Source organism: Gossypium raimondii, chromosome 3, assembly GCF_025698545.1.
Source record: "Gossypium raimondii isolate GPD5lz chromosome 3, ASM2569854v1, whole genome shotgun sequence".
In the NCBI taxonomy this organism is placed as follows: Eukaryota; Viridiplantae; Streptophyta; class Magnoliopsida; order Malvales; family Malvaceae; genus Gossypium; species Gossypium raimondii.
The window spans coordinates 43,811,088-43,831,285 of NC_068567.1; the positions used below are offsets into that span (position 1 = coordinate 43,811,088).

General features: G+C 34.0%; 1 protein-coding gene and 1 non-coding gene across 2 annotated transcripts; one reads left to right on the forward strand and one right to left on the reverse strand.

The window, feature by feature from the left end:
* Positions 1 to 6,954: 6,954 nt before the first annotated feature.
* LOC128039962 (uncharacterized) lies at positions 6,955 to 7,940 on the reverse strand. Its single transcript, XM_052628906.1, has 2 exons — positions 7,782 to 7,940; positions 6,955 to 7,491 (listed from the first exon to the last, which is right to left on the reverse strand). Exons 1-2 carry the CDS (start codon positions 7,938 to 7,940, stop codon positions 6,955 to 6,957), a joined length of 696 nt encoding a protein of 231 aa, XP_052484866.1.
* Positions 7,941 to 8,552: 612 nt separating this feature from the next.
* Positions 8,553 to 8,659, forward strand: LOC128040193 (small nucleolar RNA R71). Its single transcript, XR_008194851.1, has one exon. It is a non-coding gene; the product is annotated as a small nucleolar RNA R71 (small nucleolar RNA).
* Positions 8,660 to 20,198: the final 11,539 nt, after the last annotated feature.

Below are 20,198 nucleotides of genomic sequence, written 5' to 3' on the forward strand. Positions count from 1 at the left end.
ACTCGATTATTCATGAGTTAAGAAACCAAATTAAGTCATTTCGGATCTTTTACTTGGTGAAACATGCATTTTACTGATCATATTAAACTAAGGGTTTCTTAGTATTTATGTGAGGTAACAGGGACAATTAAGTTTGAAATAGTTTAATCACATTAACCTAAAAACTATGCAAGATAATAGAGCTAATTAAATATATTATGAACCTCTAATTTAGTCGGATTTAATGATCTAAATTAAGCATTGCAGTTTTCGATTATGTGTCTACTAGTCGTCATTTGGTTAGGATCGTTCAGCTAGTCTGAATGCATCCAATCACGTATGAGTGAAATACATCTTGATTTTAATTGAAAACATGATTGACTGAGGCACAAACATGTTAAATATGAATCAAACAAATATTATTTAATTAACATAATCATCGTAGCTAAACGGAATTAAGCTATCATTGTTGATTGCAAGATCAATAAGCACTTAGCAAACTTGTTTAAATTAAACAACAAGGAGGAAAGAGTAAACTCTAATTTAATCCAGCAGCCTTTCAAATCTTTCTAACTCAGGTTTTTCTCTAATCTGCCTATTGCTCCTTTGCTAAGGGTTTCTCAAGGTGGCCGACCAAGAGATCATCTTGTCAAGACTTTTTTTGGCTAAAGAATGGAAGGGAAAATGAAGTGGCTAGGCATGGAGAATTGGGCTTGAGTCCCCCTTGTTGGACAATTTCATGATCCTAAAATTAATCAGACATGTCCATTTTGTAACACATTTTAACTAGGTCAAATTAACATCCTTATGACCCAATTTTGCATGGTTTTACCAACCAAGTAAGGTGGATGTGTCCATGTCCATGAATCCTTATGGTAGTCTCATCTTCCATGGACCTACTGCATAATAAAAATCACATATTAATAATTAACATGAAAATAATATAATTTATGCACAAAAATTATGTAATATAGCATAATTTCACATACTTTCTAAATTCATGTCTCATATTAACATTTAAGCAAAATCCACTTAATTTATTAACAATTACTCAAGATTAATATAATTATTAAGTCAAAAGATGGTAAAAATATATAGAAAAATCCTATATAATTTCAAAGTTAAACACTCCCAAACTTAAACCATTACTCGTCTCGAGTAATGTTTAGGCATAGCACAACTTTTGCTAAGGCAATTTTGCAATATGGTTTAACAGTATTAGTCTTTGCACATAATCATGCATCAATAAAATCATGCTCATAAATTATTTTTATTAATAAGTAACTCAAATAAAAATATTATTTCCAAACTTTATACTATGTAAAAAAATATTGTTAACATGAGTCAGAGTATGCAAGCATTTCAAAGTCATATATAACATTCACCAATCAATAAGCTTTCCTTATCAATCTAAACATAGAAATCACAAGGTTTAATTAGTGGTCTTCATATTTTGAGCTTAGCAATTCCTCTCTACTAATGTAGTCGGTATAATCATCAAACCAATAGGTCTTTTATTAGGTTGTAACATGGCTAGGCTAAAGGTAGGGATAAAAAGAACTAAATTTTTAGGTTCAATCATCTTAAAGCTAACTTTTTCTTGAATCCTTTTGCATTATAACCTTCATAAAAATGGATCTTTGGAACCCTTCCAAACTTTTTTTAAGCTCATGCTCAACCTTTATTTTTCAAAATTTGAGCAAACTTTTCTTTTATCTTTATTCTTTTCAACAAACTTTCCTTTATTCTTTCATCTTTCTTTCTTTCTTTTTTTTTAAAACATGTGAAGAGCATGTACATCTTTTGTATTTTTCTTCAAAATTTGATCACTAAGACAAATTTAGTTAAGATAGGTGCACAAAAAATAGGATAAAATTAAAAAGATGATAATATGGCTCATGGTGTAGGTAATGTGCAATAAACAGGCCATTAAGCTCAAAAGTAAAGTTTCAAGGTTTAATTTAATAAGGTCGGCTTGAAAGGCTCAAACGATTCAAAGAAGAGTGTCTATATCATGTTTAGTTTCTTATACCTCCTAGGATTTTGCCTCAAGAAAGTTACTAAATCAATTCTAATGACTTAAACCTTCATGCATGTCAACTTCCAAAGAAATTAAATTTTCATGGCAAATACTACATAAGACTAAAGAACGTACAAGCATTCCATCACTCAAGATAACATAAAAATAAATTTGATAAAATTAGAAATCATGCTTGCATTTGAACAAACTTATGAACAAAAATTCTCTTTGAACATTCATTTATTCCAACATACTTAGGTGAAAAGATTGAAACATACTTGCAAATTTTAAAAATTCTTCCAAAATATTGTCTTACCACCCTTTAGAAAGAAGCAATGTCCTCATTACGAAAACAAAGTAATGAATGAAAACTAAACATCAGGTAGGGTTTTAAGAAAAGAGCAGTGAGTCATAAAGACTGCTTAAGTATCAAGTCTTTCTCAACATTTCAATCCTAGATATGTTCATTCCCATTACCACAACACTTTGCTTTTCCTAAAGAAGAGGCATAGAGCTAATTTTATTCATGCTTGCAATTTATTATGCGAAAGCAAAATTCTAACTAGGAAATAAAAATAACCACCTAAAAAGAAATAAATACTAAAGACAAGAAATTCTCCCTTTTTTATTTATTTGGCTTATCCTCCTTGTATTCCTCCTTTGATGCTTTATTCTTGCTTTCATCCTCATCTTCCTTCCATGACTTGAAGATATAATCTGTGAACTTAGGAAGAAAATTGTTAGAGATATTTTTAAAAGTATTTCGTACAGAATCATCTCTAATGTTCGAATATTTTCAATAAGCATGTTGTTGGTTATGCATAAATTTCATCAAATCCATTATAATTGAAAATTATGATTTCTTCATAATATTTGAAGGAGTGGGCATAGGAATGGTCAACTCTGGATAACACTTGGTTCAACGGGCTCATCATCATTTGTCTCCTCTCTTGGTTCAAAAACTTTTGGTTTCTTTATCGAATCTAGATTGTTTGGTTCTTCTTCAGATTCTATTTCTTCTGTTTTATTAACTGGGTCAGCTTCCGATTTGAATTTGTTCGATGAATCGTTAGTTTTTGGTTCAGTTGGTTCACTTGGTTTAATTGGGTTTAGCTCGTGGACATTCTCCACTAACCTTTCAAGATCATGGGCTGTGATGCAAACTTGAACATACGGGCCCTTTAGGTTTGCTTTTGTTTTAAATTGGTCTCTTAAGCAAAGTGAAGTTATCAATGATGGAAAGTAGGCACTTCCTATCTTCTTTCTAGCACTATCATGGATATCCTTGAGAATAAACTTCCTAACATTGATAGACCTTTCTATCATAATTGCATACAACAAAAGTATTCACTCCATCGAGATGGTGGAACTATGTGAGATAGGCATGAAACAATATCAAACAAAGTAGAACCATACCTTAGTCATTGGTTTTAGATATTCCGTTCGGCAAAAATGACTACCATACTTTCGTATAATCCATTGGGATCTTGGATTTGTCACAACATTAAGTACTTGTTGAAGAAAATCTCAATTATATCTGTCATCATGGAAAAGTACCCATCTTTTTCAACATCAAGTAGGTTAAATAAATCATTAATGTACTTAGAAGTTAGGCGTACCTTCTTCTTGCAAAAAAATAACTTCAGTAACATCTGGCATAGTTAGATTGGCATAGAGCTCTTGAACTAACTCCTCTTCAAGCAATGATCGTGCATCGCAAAAATAGTTCCAATTGAGGGCATTAATTGTCTTTCATATTGGCCACGACATAACCATCTTATCATTGCTCTCCAAGTTGAAACCTTTTTCTGCCATCATTGGTTGATTTTTGAAGATGGAATAAAACCTTTCTTTTGCTTCCTCATCTTGGATCACAATTGGATTTTTGGCAAAGTTCTTAGAAATCTAGTTCTTTTGCGAAACATGGTGATTTTTCCAAAAAATAGGTAGAATTTCAACAAAAGGAAGAGAAAAAAAATCGACCAGGGATGGTAGCAAGATGTTTGCGATGGCGATAGGCATTGGCGACGATAGACGTAGGGTAGAAAATAACGAGGGTTTTGCGACAAGAGAAGGAAATTGGGGAAATTCTTCGAGATTTAGGTCAACGGCTAAGAGGAAAAAGAATGAGTGGCTAGGGTTTAAGCTAATTGCTTGAAGGGTTGTGAAAATTATGGTGGTAGAAAGGGGCTTATATAGTGGTGAATTAGGCAATCTAAAAATTTAGCTACAAGGGTGACTTGGGCGGCAAGTATAGACGAAGGGAATAAGTGGCAGCAAAATTAGGGTTTTTATGGAACCTTTGTATGACAATGTAGGCTAAATTTCTCCTCCTCGCTATTTTAGGCCTTGAGCCCAAAGTATATTTACAAACTAGACTGCTTAAGATAAAATAAAATGGTTAGTACTTGGACCAATTTGACCTTCTTATTAAACAAATAAAATTAAATTAACATTAAAAAATATTAAAATGGAAATAAAATTTTCAAAGTTCATTAGAAAATTTCTTCTCAAAAGATTACATTAAATTAATTCCCAGTAAAGGTTGGAGGGCTCACAACGGTCCCGCTTAAGTTCCAATCTCTTTAGACATAATTAAATAAATGTATTAATTTAAGAAAAATAATTTCTAATTATTTATTACAAAGTAAGATCATAAAAATTAAGGGTCTATCAATTTGAACGAGGTTTTAATTCGCTCAACTTCACCATCCCAATAGTGCTTGAGACGTTGACTATTAACTTTAAACGTACCTCCATGGTCGTCATACAATTCTATAGCTCCATATGGATAAACTTTGTACATGGTATAAGGTTCTCTCCATCGGGATTTGAGCTTCCAAGGGAATAACCTTAGCCTCGAATTAAACAACAATATTTTTTAACCTTCTCTGAATTCACGAGGTTGTAAATGACTGTCATGCCATCTCTTAGATTTTTCTTTACACATATTAGCATTCTCATATGAAAATAACCTCGACTCTCCCAACTTATCAAGCTGTAGCATCCTTCTCTCACCGGCTTGCTTAAGATCCAAAATTAATTATTTCAAGGCCCAGTGAGTTTTATTTTCCATCTCAAGTGGCAAATGACATGCCTTTCCAAAAACTAGCCGATAGGGAGTCATTCCTAATGGTGTCTTAAAATCAGTTTGATAGGCCCATAGAGCATCATCAAGCCTTTGAGACCAATCTTTTGGGCACACTACCCTCTCAAGAATACCTTTGATTTCATGTTTCACCCTTTCAACTTTCCCATTTGACTGTGGGTGATAGGTAGTAGCAATTTTATGCTTCACGTCGTACTTTTTAAGCAACCACTTAAGCCATTTATTTACAAAGTGAGATCCTTTATCACTAATTATAGCTCTAGGAGTCCCAAACCATGTAAATACATGCTTATGTAGAAATCACATGACTACTTTAGCATCATTTGTTTGGTATGCCTCGACTTCAACCCACTTGGATACGTAATCCACAACTACCAAAATATATTTGTTCTCATAAGAGGAAAGAAACTGGCCTTGAAAATCAATGCCTTATACGTTGAATAGTTCAACCTTTAAAATATTTGTCAAGGACATCTCGTTCCTCCTTGATATGTTTCTAGTTCTCTGGCATCTATCATAGTTTTTCACATATGCATATGCATCCTTAAACATTGTAGGCCAAAAGAATCTTTGATAAACCTACGATAAAAACTAGCATGGCCTAAGAAACTTCTAACTCCTTTCACACTAACTAGAGGTGATAATATTTCAATTACGTCCACATTTGCTCTATCCACTTCAATTTCATTTTTGGAAAATTTATGTCCTAAGACAATTCCCTCTTTAACAATAAAATGGCATTTCTCCCAGTTAAGGACAAGATTCGTCTCCTCGAATCTTTTTAGTACCTTAGCCAAATTACTCAAAAAAAATCCATGAAAACCTCAACAAAATTTTCAACCATATCAGTTAAAATTGTCATCATACATCGTTGAAATGTGGCAGATGCATTACATAAGTCGAAAGGCATTCACCTAAAAGCAAATGTACCGTATAGGCAAGTAAAAGTAGTTTTATGCTAGTATTTCGAGGGTACAACTATTTGATTGTATCCCGAATATCCATCTAAAAAGTAGCAAAATTTGTTACCTTCGAGTCGATCTAACATTTGATCCATAAAAGGTAGCAGAAAATGATACATACAAGTGGTTTTGTTCAAATTTTTGTAGACAATACAGATTCTTCAACCCGTGACAATTCTTGTCGAGATTAACTCGTTACGTTCATTCTCGACAATTGTGATTCCACCTTTCTTTGGTACACATTGTACCAGACTTACCCAAGAACTATCTGAGATGGAGTAGATAATTCCTGCATTTAACCATTTGATCACTTCCTTCCATACTAATTTTTTCATGATAGGATTAAGTCTCATTTGCCCATCGATTCTACCTTGTTCACCTTGCTCTAAAATAATCTTATGCATACAGAAGGAATAGCTTATACCTCGTATGTCAACTATGGTCCAACCAATTACCTTTTTAAATTTCTTTAAAATAGCAATCAGTTGCTCCTCTTGGTGTTCTGTCAGTTCTGCTGAAACAATCACGGGTAAATTAGAATAGTTACCTAAATAAATGTATTTTAAATGAGACCGAAGTACCTTTATTTCAAGCTTAGACGGTTCCTCGATTAACAACTTGGGTTGTGTAAATTCTCGAACTTCCAAATCTAGTAGTTTGAACTACAATGGTTGAACATAACTTCTCGGATTGGCTTCCATCAAAGCCATGTTTTCATTACCTTTTTCATCTTCCAATGGTTCAGACCCTAAAGTGTTCTCCAATGGGTCTTCTTCAAGATTGCTCTCCCATTCCATAGAAAATAAGGTTTCTAATGCCTCAATTACTGAACATTCTTTCGTCGAATCGGGAAATTTCATGGCCTCCAAAACGTTAAATGTTACCTAGTCATCTTGAACTCTCATTATGAGTTCTCCTTTTTTCACGTCTACCAATGTTCTTCCCGTGGCTAGGAAAGGTCTCCCTAGGATGATCGGACCTTCCTTATCTGCTTCAAATTCTAACATAATAAAGTCAGTATGAAAAATAAACTTATCAACTCTTACCAAAATATCCTCAGTCTTTCCTTTGGGATATGCTAAAGATTGATCTGTAAGTTGAAGCATCACAATAGTGGGTATTACTTCACCTATTCCCAACAGTTTAAAAATAGATTCGGGCATCAAGTTTATGCTTGCTCCTAAGTCCCACAAAGCTTTACCACAATAAGATTCTTTAATGTTATAGGGTATCGTAAAACTTCCATAGTCTTTCAATTTCGGAGGTAGCTTGTTCTGTAAGAATGCACTACACTCCTTCATTAAAGCAACAATCTCATACTCACTAAGACATTTCTTCTTGGACAAAATATCCTTCATAAACTTCACGTAGTTGGGCATTTCCTCTAAAGCGTCCACCAACGGGATGTTGATGTGAAGTTGCTTTAAAACATCCAAGAACTTCTTGAATTGTACCTTATGTTTCTACTTAAATTGCTAAAATCTTTGAGAATATGGAACTTTAGGTTGAAATAGACAACTTTTCTAAAGAGGCAAATCTGTAAAAGAAGGTGTTAGCTTTTCATAATTCACTAGTTTAGAATTTACCTCATCAAAATTTTCAACATCCGGCTTTTCTGGTGTAGGGGTTGACTTTTCTCCTTTTCAATAGGATTATTTTTAACCACAACCTCCTTAGGTTCTAAAATCTTACCACTTTGTAATGCAACTACCTTACAATGCTCCTTACCCAAACCCCTTGGATTTTCTGTATCGCTCGGCAAGGTTACTTGTGGTCTACTACAAAGCTCAGTAGCTAATTGACGCATCTGGTTCTCCAGATTTTTCAGTGTTGCTGCTTGACTTTGGAGCAAAGTGTCATTTTTTGCCATGTACGCCTTCAACAAGTCCTCCAAAATGTTTTATGACTCAACTTGAAGGGGTTTTAGAGCTTGTTGACTAAACCCTTGGGATTAATTGGGTCTATACTGCATACGATTATTCGGTCCATTTCCTTGGTTATTCAAGGTAAATTTCGGATGATTCCGCCATGATGGATTGTAGAAGTTAGACTGTGGTCCTTGTCCACTTCTATTTTGATATTGATTTCTTACATAATAAACAGAGCCGGGGTTTGAAGGGCAATTCTCGAAAGAATGACCATCTCCACAATACACACAAGAAATAACATCATACTGACTTGGTGATTGAGCTACAAAATTATTCAAACCATTAGTGGTAAAATGTTTTAACATTGAGGAAATATAAGATACTTGAGTAGAGAGTGAATCTAGTGCATCCACTTCATGCACTCCAGCTACTCATCTTCCGAAAATTACTCGATTTTTCAGCCATTGGTAATTGTTGCTAGCGATCCTTTCGATGATCTTATAAACCTCGTTATAAGACTTAGACAAAATCACACCATTCGTAGAAGCATCTACCATTAATCTTATATGTGTGTTGAGACCGTTAAAAACGTCTCTAGTTAGATACAATGAGGAATCCCATGATGAGGACACTTATGAAGTAATTCTTTGAATCTTTCCCACGCCTCGTACAAAGACTTGTCATCCAATTGTTGGAAAGTGGTTATCTCATTTCGCAACTTTGTGTTCTTACTTGGTGGAAAATACTTTACCAAAAACCTTTCTGCTAATTCTTGCCATGTAGAAATTAAACTTGGTGGCAACAAATTCAGCCATGCTCATGCTCAATCCCACAATGAGTATGGAAATAGCTTCAACCTTAACGCATCTTTAGTCACACCAGCTATCTTAAATGAATCATTCTCCTCCATGAATAATCAAAGGTGAAGATGTGAATCTTCCATAGGCATACTACTAAACTGGCCTACCATTTGGAACATTTGAAACATCACTGGATTCAATTCGAATTGGGGTGCCTCAATATCCGGCCTCTTAATTCTCGAATTTAACTCAATGAAAAGTGGCACAACGTATTGTCTTATGGCACGATCCCTATCATCAGTAATAAGGATTGAGTTGTGCACATGATTGACTCCATTACCTTGTCTGTCATTTTTATTTCCAAGGTACATCTCGGTTTGTCTTTGAGCTAATCTCTCACGTCTTCTCTGTCTAAATGTCTAATCAATTTTAGAGTCTATAGATAATAGATCGATGATTCAATCTATGCTCATAAAAACTTGATAAATAAATCAAAAATAAAGAAGAGAGAAAAAAATTATTAATGATAGAAATTAAACAAAAACCAAACAGCAAAAATAATTTCATAAAGAATGATTAAGGCAACAGTCCCCGACAACGATGCCAAAAACTTGTAACTGGATTTTTGTTCAAGTAATAAGTAAAATGAGTTATCGTCTACACAGGGACTGTGTGTGTTAATCGATTATTTTCAAAATTATAAATTCACAATTTGGTATAAAAAAACAATAATTTGATTGATGATTTAACTAGATGCAAATTGATCCCTAACGCAATTTTAAACTAGATATGTAAAATTATCTAAATGATTGTCTGGATTTTAGCAATTAAAACACAACTTCAACAATCAATAACATGTATAGGCTAGGATAATTACATTAATCAACTTAATTCATTTTCATCATGCTTAACAGTGTTCGAAAAACTTTCTGTGGCAACTTTTTCTTTCATGAGTTTAGAAACCAAATTAACTCATTTCAGATCGTTTACTTAGTGAAACATGCATTTTACTGATCATATTAAACTAAGGGTTTCTTAGTATATATGTGAGGTAACAGGGACAATTAAGTTTGAAACAATTTAATCACAGTAACCTAAAAACTATGCAAGATAATAGAGCTAATTAAAGATTTTATTAACCTCTAATTTAGTCGAATTTAATGATCTAAATTGAGCATTGCACTTTTCAGTTTTGTGTCTACTAGCTGTCATTTTGTTAGGATCGCTCAGCCAGTCTTAATGCATCCAATCACGTATGAGTGAAATACATATTGATTTTAATTGAAAGCATGATTGACTGAGGCACAAACACATTAAACATGAATCAAAAAAATATTATTATCAAAAAAATATTATTGAATTAATATAATCATCCTAGCTAAACGGAATTAAGCTAACATTTTTTATTGCAAGATCAATAAACATTTAGCAAACATGTTTAAATTAAACAACAAGGAGGAAAGGGTAAACTCTAATTTAATTTAGCAGCCTTTTAGATCTTTCAAACTGAGGTGTTTCTCCAATCCTCCCATTTCTCCTTTGCTAAGGGTTTCTCAAGGTAACTGGCCAAGAGATCGTCTTGTCAAGGCTTTTTTTTGGCTAACTAATGGAAGGGAAAATGGAGTGGCTAAGCAAGGGGAAAAAAGAAAGGGAAATAGAATGAGAAAAAAATGTAGAATGAGAGATGTGTTATGAATGAAAGGATGAAGAATGAAGGATGAGTAGTGTGGTATTTATAGGTGAAGGTGAGGGTGAAGTTTACTAAAAATAGAGTTAAAAATCCCTACATCTTCTCCATTGCAAGGTCGGCCACAAATTGTGGAAAGGGAGGTGGTTTGGTTGATTATTTCAAACATAAAATCATGCTATAATTAGCATAGAGTGGACAATTTCAAAAGCATTGTTTGTGTTCCAATTTCTAATTAAATTGAAATTATAGGGACCTCAAATGAAATATCCCAAAGCTGATTTTGGGCAGCCATATGCTTGTGTCGAAATTGGGCTTGACTCCCCCTTGTTGGAAGTTTTCATGATCCAAAAATTAATCAAACATGTCCACTTTGTAACACACTTTAACTAGGTCAAATTAGCATACTTATAACCCAATTTTACTTGGTATTACCATCCAAGTAAGGTGGATGAGTCCATGTCCATGCATATTTATGGTAATCTTATCTTCCATGGACCCACTACATAATAAAAATCCCATATTAATTGTAAGGGCCCAATTTTGTCTGGGCCCTAAACAGAAACCAAGAATAAAAATAAAAATTACAGTCCAATTAGAAGATTACAAGCTCAAAACAAGATAAAAACCCTAAGGGCCCAAGCCCGATAGCCTAAACTAAGTTTTTAGTAAAATAAAATAACCCTAAGCCCCTCTGAGCTGCTTCTCCCTTCACACGTGTGTTGTAACCTCCCAAACCTGGCCTAAACGTTATTGCTAGATTAAGAAGGCTACATTAGCCACCAAAATGCCTAAGCTAACTTACGTTGCTTTTTAAGACTTTAAATAAACTCATTTTAGAGAAAACCGTAGTTGTACTTTGAGTTAGCTTAAAAGCATTCATTCATTAGGTCGTGTACGCTTAGGATTCATTTTATTGTTGACAGTGTTGTTTTAGAAAAATCTTTTGCTTGTTGCTCTTCTTTAAAAAAACTCGAAGTTAAACTAATGCAGCGGAAAAACCATTTTTCAAGTCATTTTGGAAAATTAGTTGCCTTATCGATTTGTTTTTCAAGAAAAGTTCCTTTGCAATATAGTGGAAACTAGGGAACAATATCAATTTTTACTTAAGCCCGATATCATGCATTATCCAGTTATTATGCTTGAGTAATCCGTGCTTGCAAAAATCCCTAAATGAAAAGTTACCAAGCCACAATCCAGAAATAATTAAAAATTACAAGCCAAAACCAATAAAGACTTAATAATACTTAATTAAATAATAATCTGAGGTCCAAGTTGAATCTCCAAATGCCGAGTCCAATCCTAATTTTGAGGTTTACCTAAAAATTTAAACACTATTGGGGGGTTAAGCTTATGAAAAGCTCAGTGTAAGTCGAATAATTATTTAAACGGGCAAAAATACTAAATACAATGAAACATATTAGCATTAACAGAAGAAAATAGAACCATCATAGGAATTTCATGTCATTACATGGCCATTATCAAATTGATGTCAAACGGTGTATGAGCATAGGTCATCATTTATTCAAGTAACAATCATTAATTTCGGTACCATTCAATACAACAAAATACATAAATCAATAACATTTGAATATGTCGTGCACATCATGCAATGCAAAAAGGTTCCTACCCATACCACCCACTATACACCACGAGTTTCCCAGAACCCGTCTGCCAAACTACAAAACATTATGAGTATAGCTTGATGTGGTAAAACCATCGAATAATTAATAATGCAGGAAATCTGTCGGATATCAAATAGTGCGATACAATCGCCAGTAAAATATAATATGCGATAAAATTGCCAATCCCCTTGGTACTCCAGGTGCAGTGCACTGACTATGAATAATGGGGACTTAATATGCAACCGGTACTCCACGGAACTCTTCCGTCAACCACAAAATCCCAACCCAATGCATATGTAATATGTCACACAATTTCATACATGATCATATCTCAATACTTTTCACATTCATTTGACATGCTCAACATGTCCTCAATAATCACATACTTTTAGTAAAAGGAAACAGTGTTCTAATTTTTCAAATTACCATTGTGCTGGTATCAATCAATATCATTCAATTTCACATACTTTACGGATTTTCATTGCGTATAAATAACACCCTTTTCAGTACACAATATAACAAATATCTCATACGTTTAAATCATAAATAAGCTTAATATCTCAACACATTATATCATTTAGTCAAACATTCTCATATCTCATAACTCAAATATGCAATTACAAACTCAATCAAACATCCATGCTATCAAACTAGCAATTTTGCCAACATGTCAATCTTTTAAGGCTCGAAACATACCTGGTTCGACACCTCACAAAATCAATAATTTGGCTATTAAGAAAATCCAATAAGCAAGATAATTAATCATATGTAACATGATATTTAACATTTTTAAAGAATTTTATGAGTTTAGGACCCACACCTTATTTTTTGCTTCCTCGCAGCACACTAGTGAGTCTTCCAATTTTTCTTAATAATTCCTTAAATGAACCTAAACCAAAATTCAATATGAATTAAATAAATTTACCATTAAACCATCCCCCAAACACCCACTTATGAGTTCAAACCAATCGTTGAAATTATAACCATTTTATGAATCCAAACTAGTTAGATTCCTTACACTGTATCGATGCAAACCGTACATACAATCGTTCTTCACTTTTACAGATGATTTGGGTTGTTTGGGTCGGCACCTAATTAAATAATATACTGTAAAATAAGTGTATAATTAATTATTAAATTCCTTCATTTAATCAATTCATAACCTTTACCCAAAAACTATGTCAAAATAGCAAACTAGCTACCCTTAATTGTACTTACGCTTCATGATTTGTGGGATCCAAATCGCCAATAGATCAAGAACGGTTTTCCCTAATTGAAATGGATTTAAAATATGATTTGGAGTTTTCAAGAACTCAAATTAATTCTAGAAAAATATAGGTAAGAACCAAGAAACAAAACAGCCCCCTTTATTGCACATAGGCGCACACACCACCACCCATGGTGGCCAAAATTGTGGCTGAATTTTAAAATAGTTTGAGATCTCATTAAATTATGGAAAAATACCTTTGAAATCATTTAAAATCCCCCAAATTCGAGATCTAGAAATTTATGTTTTTAATGGACATGATTAATTAAGAAATTGAAGAGAGAATAGACCTTACCGAAGCTAGTCGAGAGAAACGGCAATGGCACTTTCTTGGCAATGTTCGAGATTGATCTTTGAGTTAAAGATTTTAGATTTGGGGCTTATTTTAATGAGTAAAAATGAAATCAATATGGTGGAGAGTATGTTAACAAATCTTGTGGCAAAAAGAAAAAGAAAAAGAAAAGAAAGAGATGGTAAAACTAGGGGTAGATGACGACAATAATGAGAGAAAAAAAGAAAATTGAAGAGAAAAGAGGAGAGGAAGAGGGTGAACGGCTAGGGTGGGTAAAAGTTGAATTAAAGGCTGAAAAATACAATAAAAAGTTATATTTATACTTAGGATTCAAGGGTATGGATGACACACACTTTAAAAAAAATAAAGGATTTTGCAGAATTTAATTATTTCGCTAGGGAAGGGATATGAACTTGGGACCTCATTTAATTTTCATGCTTTCTCATATTTCTTTTAACCATTAGGATTTTTCCTCGAAATAATTTTGTAATATTTATTTTAAAAATTAAGGCATGATCGCTCTCTCTCGATTCACAAACCCGATTCTACTAACCCCCGATTTTTGGGATGTTACACGCACCGCCCGAGGTGCCTCATCCCAAGGCCTGACACACCTTTTCTGTTGCCATTTCACCAAAATAGCCAAGGGTCTGCCTCTCTTCTCCGTGGGCTCCGCCATCTGTAAGAAAAGAAAAAGAAAAAGGACCACAGAAGTAGAGAAAGAAACAGCAAAAAACATACGTAAAATAGTAACAAAATAGTGTAATATTGGCTATAAAGGCCATGACAATAAATTGTAATTTTTATAGAGAAAATACATAATAAAAAGAAAAGCATCAAGTTCAAAAGGTAGCATTTTTTATTCTGATTTTTTTTACTTTCGAAGTAAATAAAGATAATAAGTGAAAAAACAAAACCTTTAACTGCCTTCGCGAGACTGTCAGTATCTTTTCCAGTACGAAAGGCCGCCAAGTCCCTGAGATTCGGCCAAGGCTGCGGCGGAGAACGACAAGAGTCTAAAGGTTTTCTTTTTTTGGGGATTTTTTGGCTTTATTCGAGAGTTTTTAACTCCAAATTGGAGTTCTACACAAAAAAAAAAGGTTTAAAAAGTATTTTTTGCCAATTTTTCAGTCACCGTCGCCAGTGACTGACGGTCACGGTGACCCGATGGCCAGATTCTAGGTTGTGCCCAGAGAGAAAACAGAGAAAAGAAGGTTTTTTTTTAGAAAATGGTTTAAAATTATTTTTTTGTTAACATTTTTAACTTATATAGTTGATGCTAAATGACGCCATTTTCGAGAAGTCTAGGATGTCCCAAAACGACATCGTTTTGGGGGCCGACCTGATTACCCAACCCGATAACCTCAAGATCCGCGTGTTTTTCTGACTAGGGTATAATTGCAACCTTACTCCTTCTGCTTTTTAGGCGGTTTCCAATCTGGTCCTATTTCTTTTTTTTTTAATTTTACCATTTAATTTTGTCTTTTTCCATTTTGGTCCCTTTTGAAACGGTGCGTTTAGGGAGTTTGGGATAATTTCCCATTTAATCCCTATTTCTTTTCGAGCATTTTATTTTGATCCTCATTTATGTTTTATTAGTTATTTTTTTATTATTCACAATTTATACTCCCTAATTTCATTGTAATTTCAATTTGATCCTTGATTTATTTAACTTCAATCCTTTTTTACAAAGTGTTTTATTTATTATTTTAGTTATTTATTTATTCATTTATTTATTATTTCTTCAACCTTTTTAGTAATTAAAAGTCATTTATTTAAATTCCTTTTATGTACTTTTATGTTTTATTATCATGGTTATTATTATCATTATTATTTATTTTTCTTTATTATTTAATTAGTATTAAAATAGTAATTAATGTGATTATTGTCATTGTTATTATTTGGTGTTTTATTATTATGGTTATATCATCATCATTTACAAGTATGGTATTTTTATCGTATATCTTCGTTTCATTTTTTACTTCCATTTAATGTTATTATTTCTACAACCATGTCACGAACTGTATTCAAATATATTTACCCATTTCTATACTATGCCTGAATAATTTAAATGCACATTTTTAAAATATTACATTCGTTTTTTACTCGATGTATAAAAAAGGAAAATTTTTAAAAATCAAGGCGATGTTCTGTATTTGGCAATTCGAGAAGTTGTGCCCTAACTTACGGGGTTTAATTTTCTCTTTGAACCTAGATAACCAAATATCCTTTTTAAAAACTAAAAAACACACGAGATTTAAACAATAATTATATAATAAGCGTTTTTATTCTCGATAATTCGGGATGTCGTGTCCTAACTTACGAGACATGACATTTTCGTTTTGGTTAACTCGGAATAAGAAAGCTTCTTATATAAGTTTTGATTTAACTAAGTGATTTTAATTAAAAAATCATGTAGAGAGGGATCATATTTCAATTTTCGAATTTCCAACTTTTGACATTAAGACGTCAAGTAATCAATTAGGTACCAATTTTGGGTGTAATGAGGGTTCTAATCCTTCTTCGTGCGTAATCGACTCCCGAACCCATTTTCTAAATTTTTGTACACTAAAATCATCATTTTTGTAAGTATAAACTTTTATGATAATGATCAAATTACAAGGTGATCCGATCACACCTAATAAAAAGGATTTGTGCCGACTCCCATTTTCACTTTAAAATAAAAATTCGATTTCAAAAAATAGGTTTTGACAGGTTGGCGACTCCACTGGTTATCTGATAAGAGGGTAAAGACGCGAGTTGATTACTTTTGGTCTTTTTGTTGAAAATTAATAAGTTGGTTTAAATTTATGATCCCTTCGTTGCATTTCATTTTTCATGTTTTGATATCTCGGGTTGTATAGCGATCTAATATATCTTGTTTTATTGATTTGAAAGTTTCTTTTCATGTGTTTTTCGCATATTGCATTGCATAACTGTTCGATTTTGCCCTTCTTAAGTGGGAATGAGAAACTATTCCTTCGTGATGTCTTCACCTCCATATAAGATAGTGGATCACTTTCGGGATACATCTGTACCTATGTCTTCGAGAGATCTTCATCTCCGTATAGCCATAGGAAAATGTATTCCCCTGAACCGAACTCGACCTATATGCGCCTATAATGGTGAGGATCGAGGAATCTGCCGGTTCAAGTACCCTTACTTTAGAATCGAACCACAAATAATGAGCTTTAAAAGCCTACCCTAGGTAGAACCATACCAAACCCTAGTGGTCACCTGAATAGGTGCTCTATTTATTATTTCTTGCTTGCTTTGAATTCTAGCTTTGTATGAAATGTACTAACTTGTTTCATTTTGTTTTGACTATGATTGCATTACACTTTCATCATAGAAAAGGGTGTTGATTCACATTCAGTTGCTAAATAGAGAGTTTGTCATGGAAAAGGGGTTTCTTGATGAAGTGGAATACAACATGTCCGCGTGAATATGGTCTGAGAAAAGGCAACAAGAGAAAGCTGATAATCTGTGAGAGGGGCAGGTCAGAGATATGGACCACGTTATGAGCAAAGCTTTGGTCCGAGTATGAGAAGTGGCTCAACACTCACAGGCCCTAGTTGTTCAAAGCCTGAAATATGAATCAGAGTCGAATCGGGGCTGAAAATTGGTTTTTTTTTGGGAAAGTTAAAGTTTTAAGGCAAGGCCGTATATGTATCCACTTTATGTAAAGAAACTTGTTTTCTAGTAAAGTTGTTCTAATGGAATTGAACTAGAATCAATGCCTTTTTGCATGTATCTTTTCCATTCATTAACATTACATTTCATTGCATGCAATAAGTTTCATGAAATCCAAAAGTGCGTCGAGTTGAGAACTCTAGTACAGAGCCTAATGGACAACAAAGAGTTGAAATTCTTTGAAAATATCGAGGGTTTTGAAAGGGAACTAAAAAAACCTATCAAGAATTTGACCCTACATCCCCGGTATTGTTCTGAACAACTAGACTATATAGGAGATCCCTGTAGTTTTTAGGACCATTTCAGAGTAATGTTCAAAACACACTTATTGCTCTAAGTCTGGGAGCAATAAGAATCCTTTTGTGAAAAAGGCATATGTCTATTATTTTTATTTCAATAAAATGCATCTTTGTGTCTCATTTTGGCAAACATTCTTTTATTTTTTCCATTTTATTCATACTCATACCATACAGATAACTATTCTTAGATTTTTTTTTTTGGGTCTTCCTTTGTTCCTATAACAGGACTCCATATGTCAATGATATGAGCGACGCTGCTACTGACTCAAAATCTCTGTTGGAGCAAGATATGTATCCAAAGGAACCTCAAGACTTTCAAGATGATCGATATTGTAACCTATCTCCTGATTTGTTAAGAATGGTAGAACAAGATGAGAAACAAATCCTACCTCACAAAGAGTCAGTAGAAATTGTGAGCTTAGTAGAAGAGAAAGAGGTGAAGATTGGAGCTTGCATCACCGCAGAAACAAAGCGAGACCTCATTGAGTTACTCAAAGAATTCAAATATGTCTTCGCATGGTCGTATCAAGATATGCCTGGGCTAAGTACTAATATCGTGGTACACCAGCTCTCCATAAAGGAAGAGTGCAAGCTAATTCAACAGAAGCTCTAAAGGATGAGGCCCGATGTCTTGCTGAAAATTAAAGAAGAGGTTAAGAAGCAATTCGACGTTGGTTTCCTACAAGTGGTTAAATACTTAGAATGGGTAGCCAATATTGTCCCCGTCCTTAAAAAAGATGGGAAGGTATGAATGTGTATAGATTACAGGGATTTAAACAAGGCTAGCTCAAAAGACAATTTCCCATTGCCTCATATTGACACCTTAGTGGACAACGCGACAGGTTACTCACTATTCTCCTATATAAATGGTTTCTCCAGATAAAACCAGATTAAGATGCACCCTAAAGATACGACATTCATAACCATATGGGGAACATTTTGCTACAAAGTAATGTCATTCGTATTTAAAAATGTAGGAGTGACATATCAAAGAGCCTTGGTAACCTTGTTTCATGATATGATGCACAAGGAAATCAAAGTTTATATCGATGATATGATCGCAAAATCCCGAACAGAAAAAGAGCATATAAAAATCCTGAGGAAATTATTTTTGAGGTTGAGAAAGTTTCAACTAAAGCTCAATCCAGCAAAATGTACCTTTGGGCAAAGTCAAGGCAATACAAGAGTAGCCTCCACTGTGCACTCAAAAGGAGGTCCAAGTTTTCTTAGGCATACTAAATTACACCACTCGTATCATTTCACACCTAACTGATAAATGTGACCCCATATTTCGTCTCCTTAAGAAACATAATCCAGGCTTGTGGGATGAGGAGTACCAGAAGAATTTTGACAAGGTCAAACATTACTTGTTTAATGCTCTAATACTGATGCCACCAAGTTCAGATAAGCCACTGATACTGTACTTGGTAGTATTTAGGATTTTGATAGGATGCGTGCTCGGCCAACAGGATGAGTCAAGAAGGAAAGAAAGAGCGATATACTACTTCAGTAAGAAGTTCACTGAATGTGAGACAAGATACTTGCCAATTGAAAAGTTGCATTGCACCTTAATTTGGACAACCCGAAGACTGAGACAATACATATTGTACTATACAACTTGGCTAATCTCAAAAATGGACCCTCTGAAGTACATAATGGAGTTGACTGCTCTGAATGGAAGAATGGCCCAATGAATAATTCTACTTTCCGAATTTGATATAATTTATGTGGACCAGAAGGCAATAAAAGGGAGTACAATAGCAGATTTTCTAGCCAGTAGAGCTCTAGAAGATTACAAGCCTTTGAACTTTGATTTTTCGAATGAAGATTTGATGTACATTGCAAACACTGAAGAAGATGCTCAAGAAGGACATCCTTGGAAACTAAATTTTGATGGAGCTTCAAACGCTATGGGTAACGGAATTGGGGCAATCCTGTTATCCCTAGACGGAGATCATTATCCTTTCACCAATAAATCTGACTTTGATTACACAAATAACATGGAAAAATATGAAGCAGGCATCATGGGTATCCATGCAGCAATAGAACGCAAGATCAAGGTACTGGCGGTATATTAGGATTCTTCACTTGTGATCTATCAACTCAAAGGTGAATAGGAGACGAGAGACCCAAAATTGATCAATTATCGAAAGCTGGTCCTAAAATTAATTAAAGAGTTTGATGACATCATCTTCTGCTACCTTTCGCGAGATGAAAACCAGATGGCTAATGTCCTAACTACTTTAGCTTTCATTGTCAAAATGAACAAACAAGAGGATGTAAAACCTATCCAGATAAGTATTTACAAGCCTCTGGCTCATTGTTACAATATCTAGGAAGAAGAAAAGGATGCTCGCCCTTGGTACCACGTTATACTGCGATATGTGGAGAATCATGAATACCCTAACCAAGCAATTGAGAATGATAAAAGGACGTTGAGAAGACTGGCCAGTGACTATGTCTTAAATGGGGAGATCCTATACAAAAAAAAAGAATCAGGTGCTACTAAGATGTGTGGACGCTGTTGAAACTAAGAAAATCTTGGAAGAAGTCCATGAGGGTGTCTGCGGAACACATGCTAATGGTTTTACAATGGC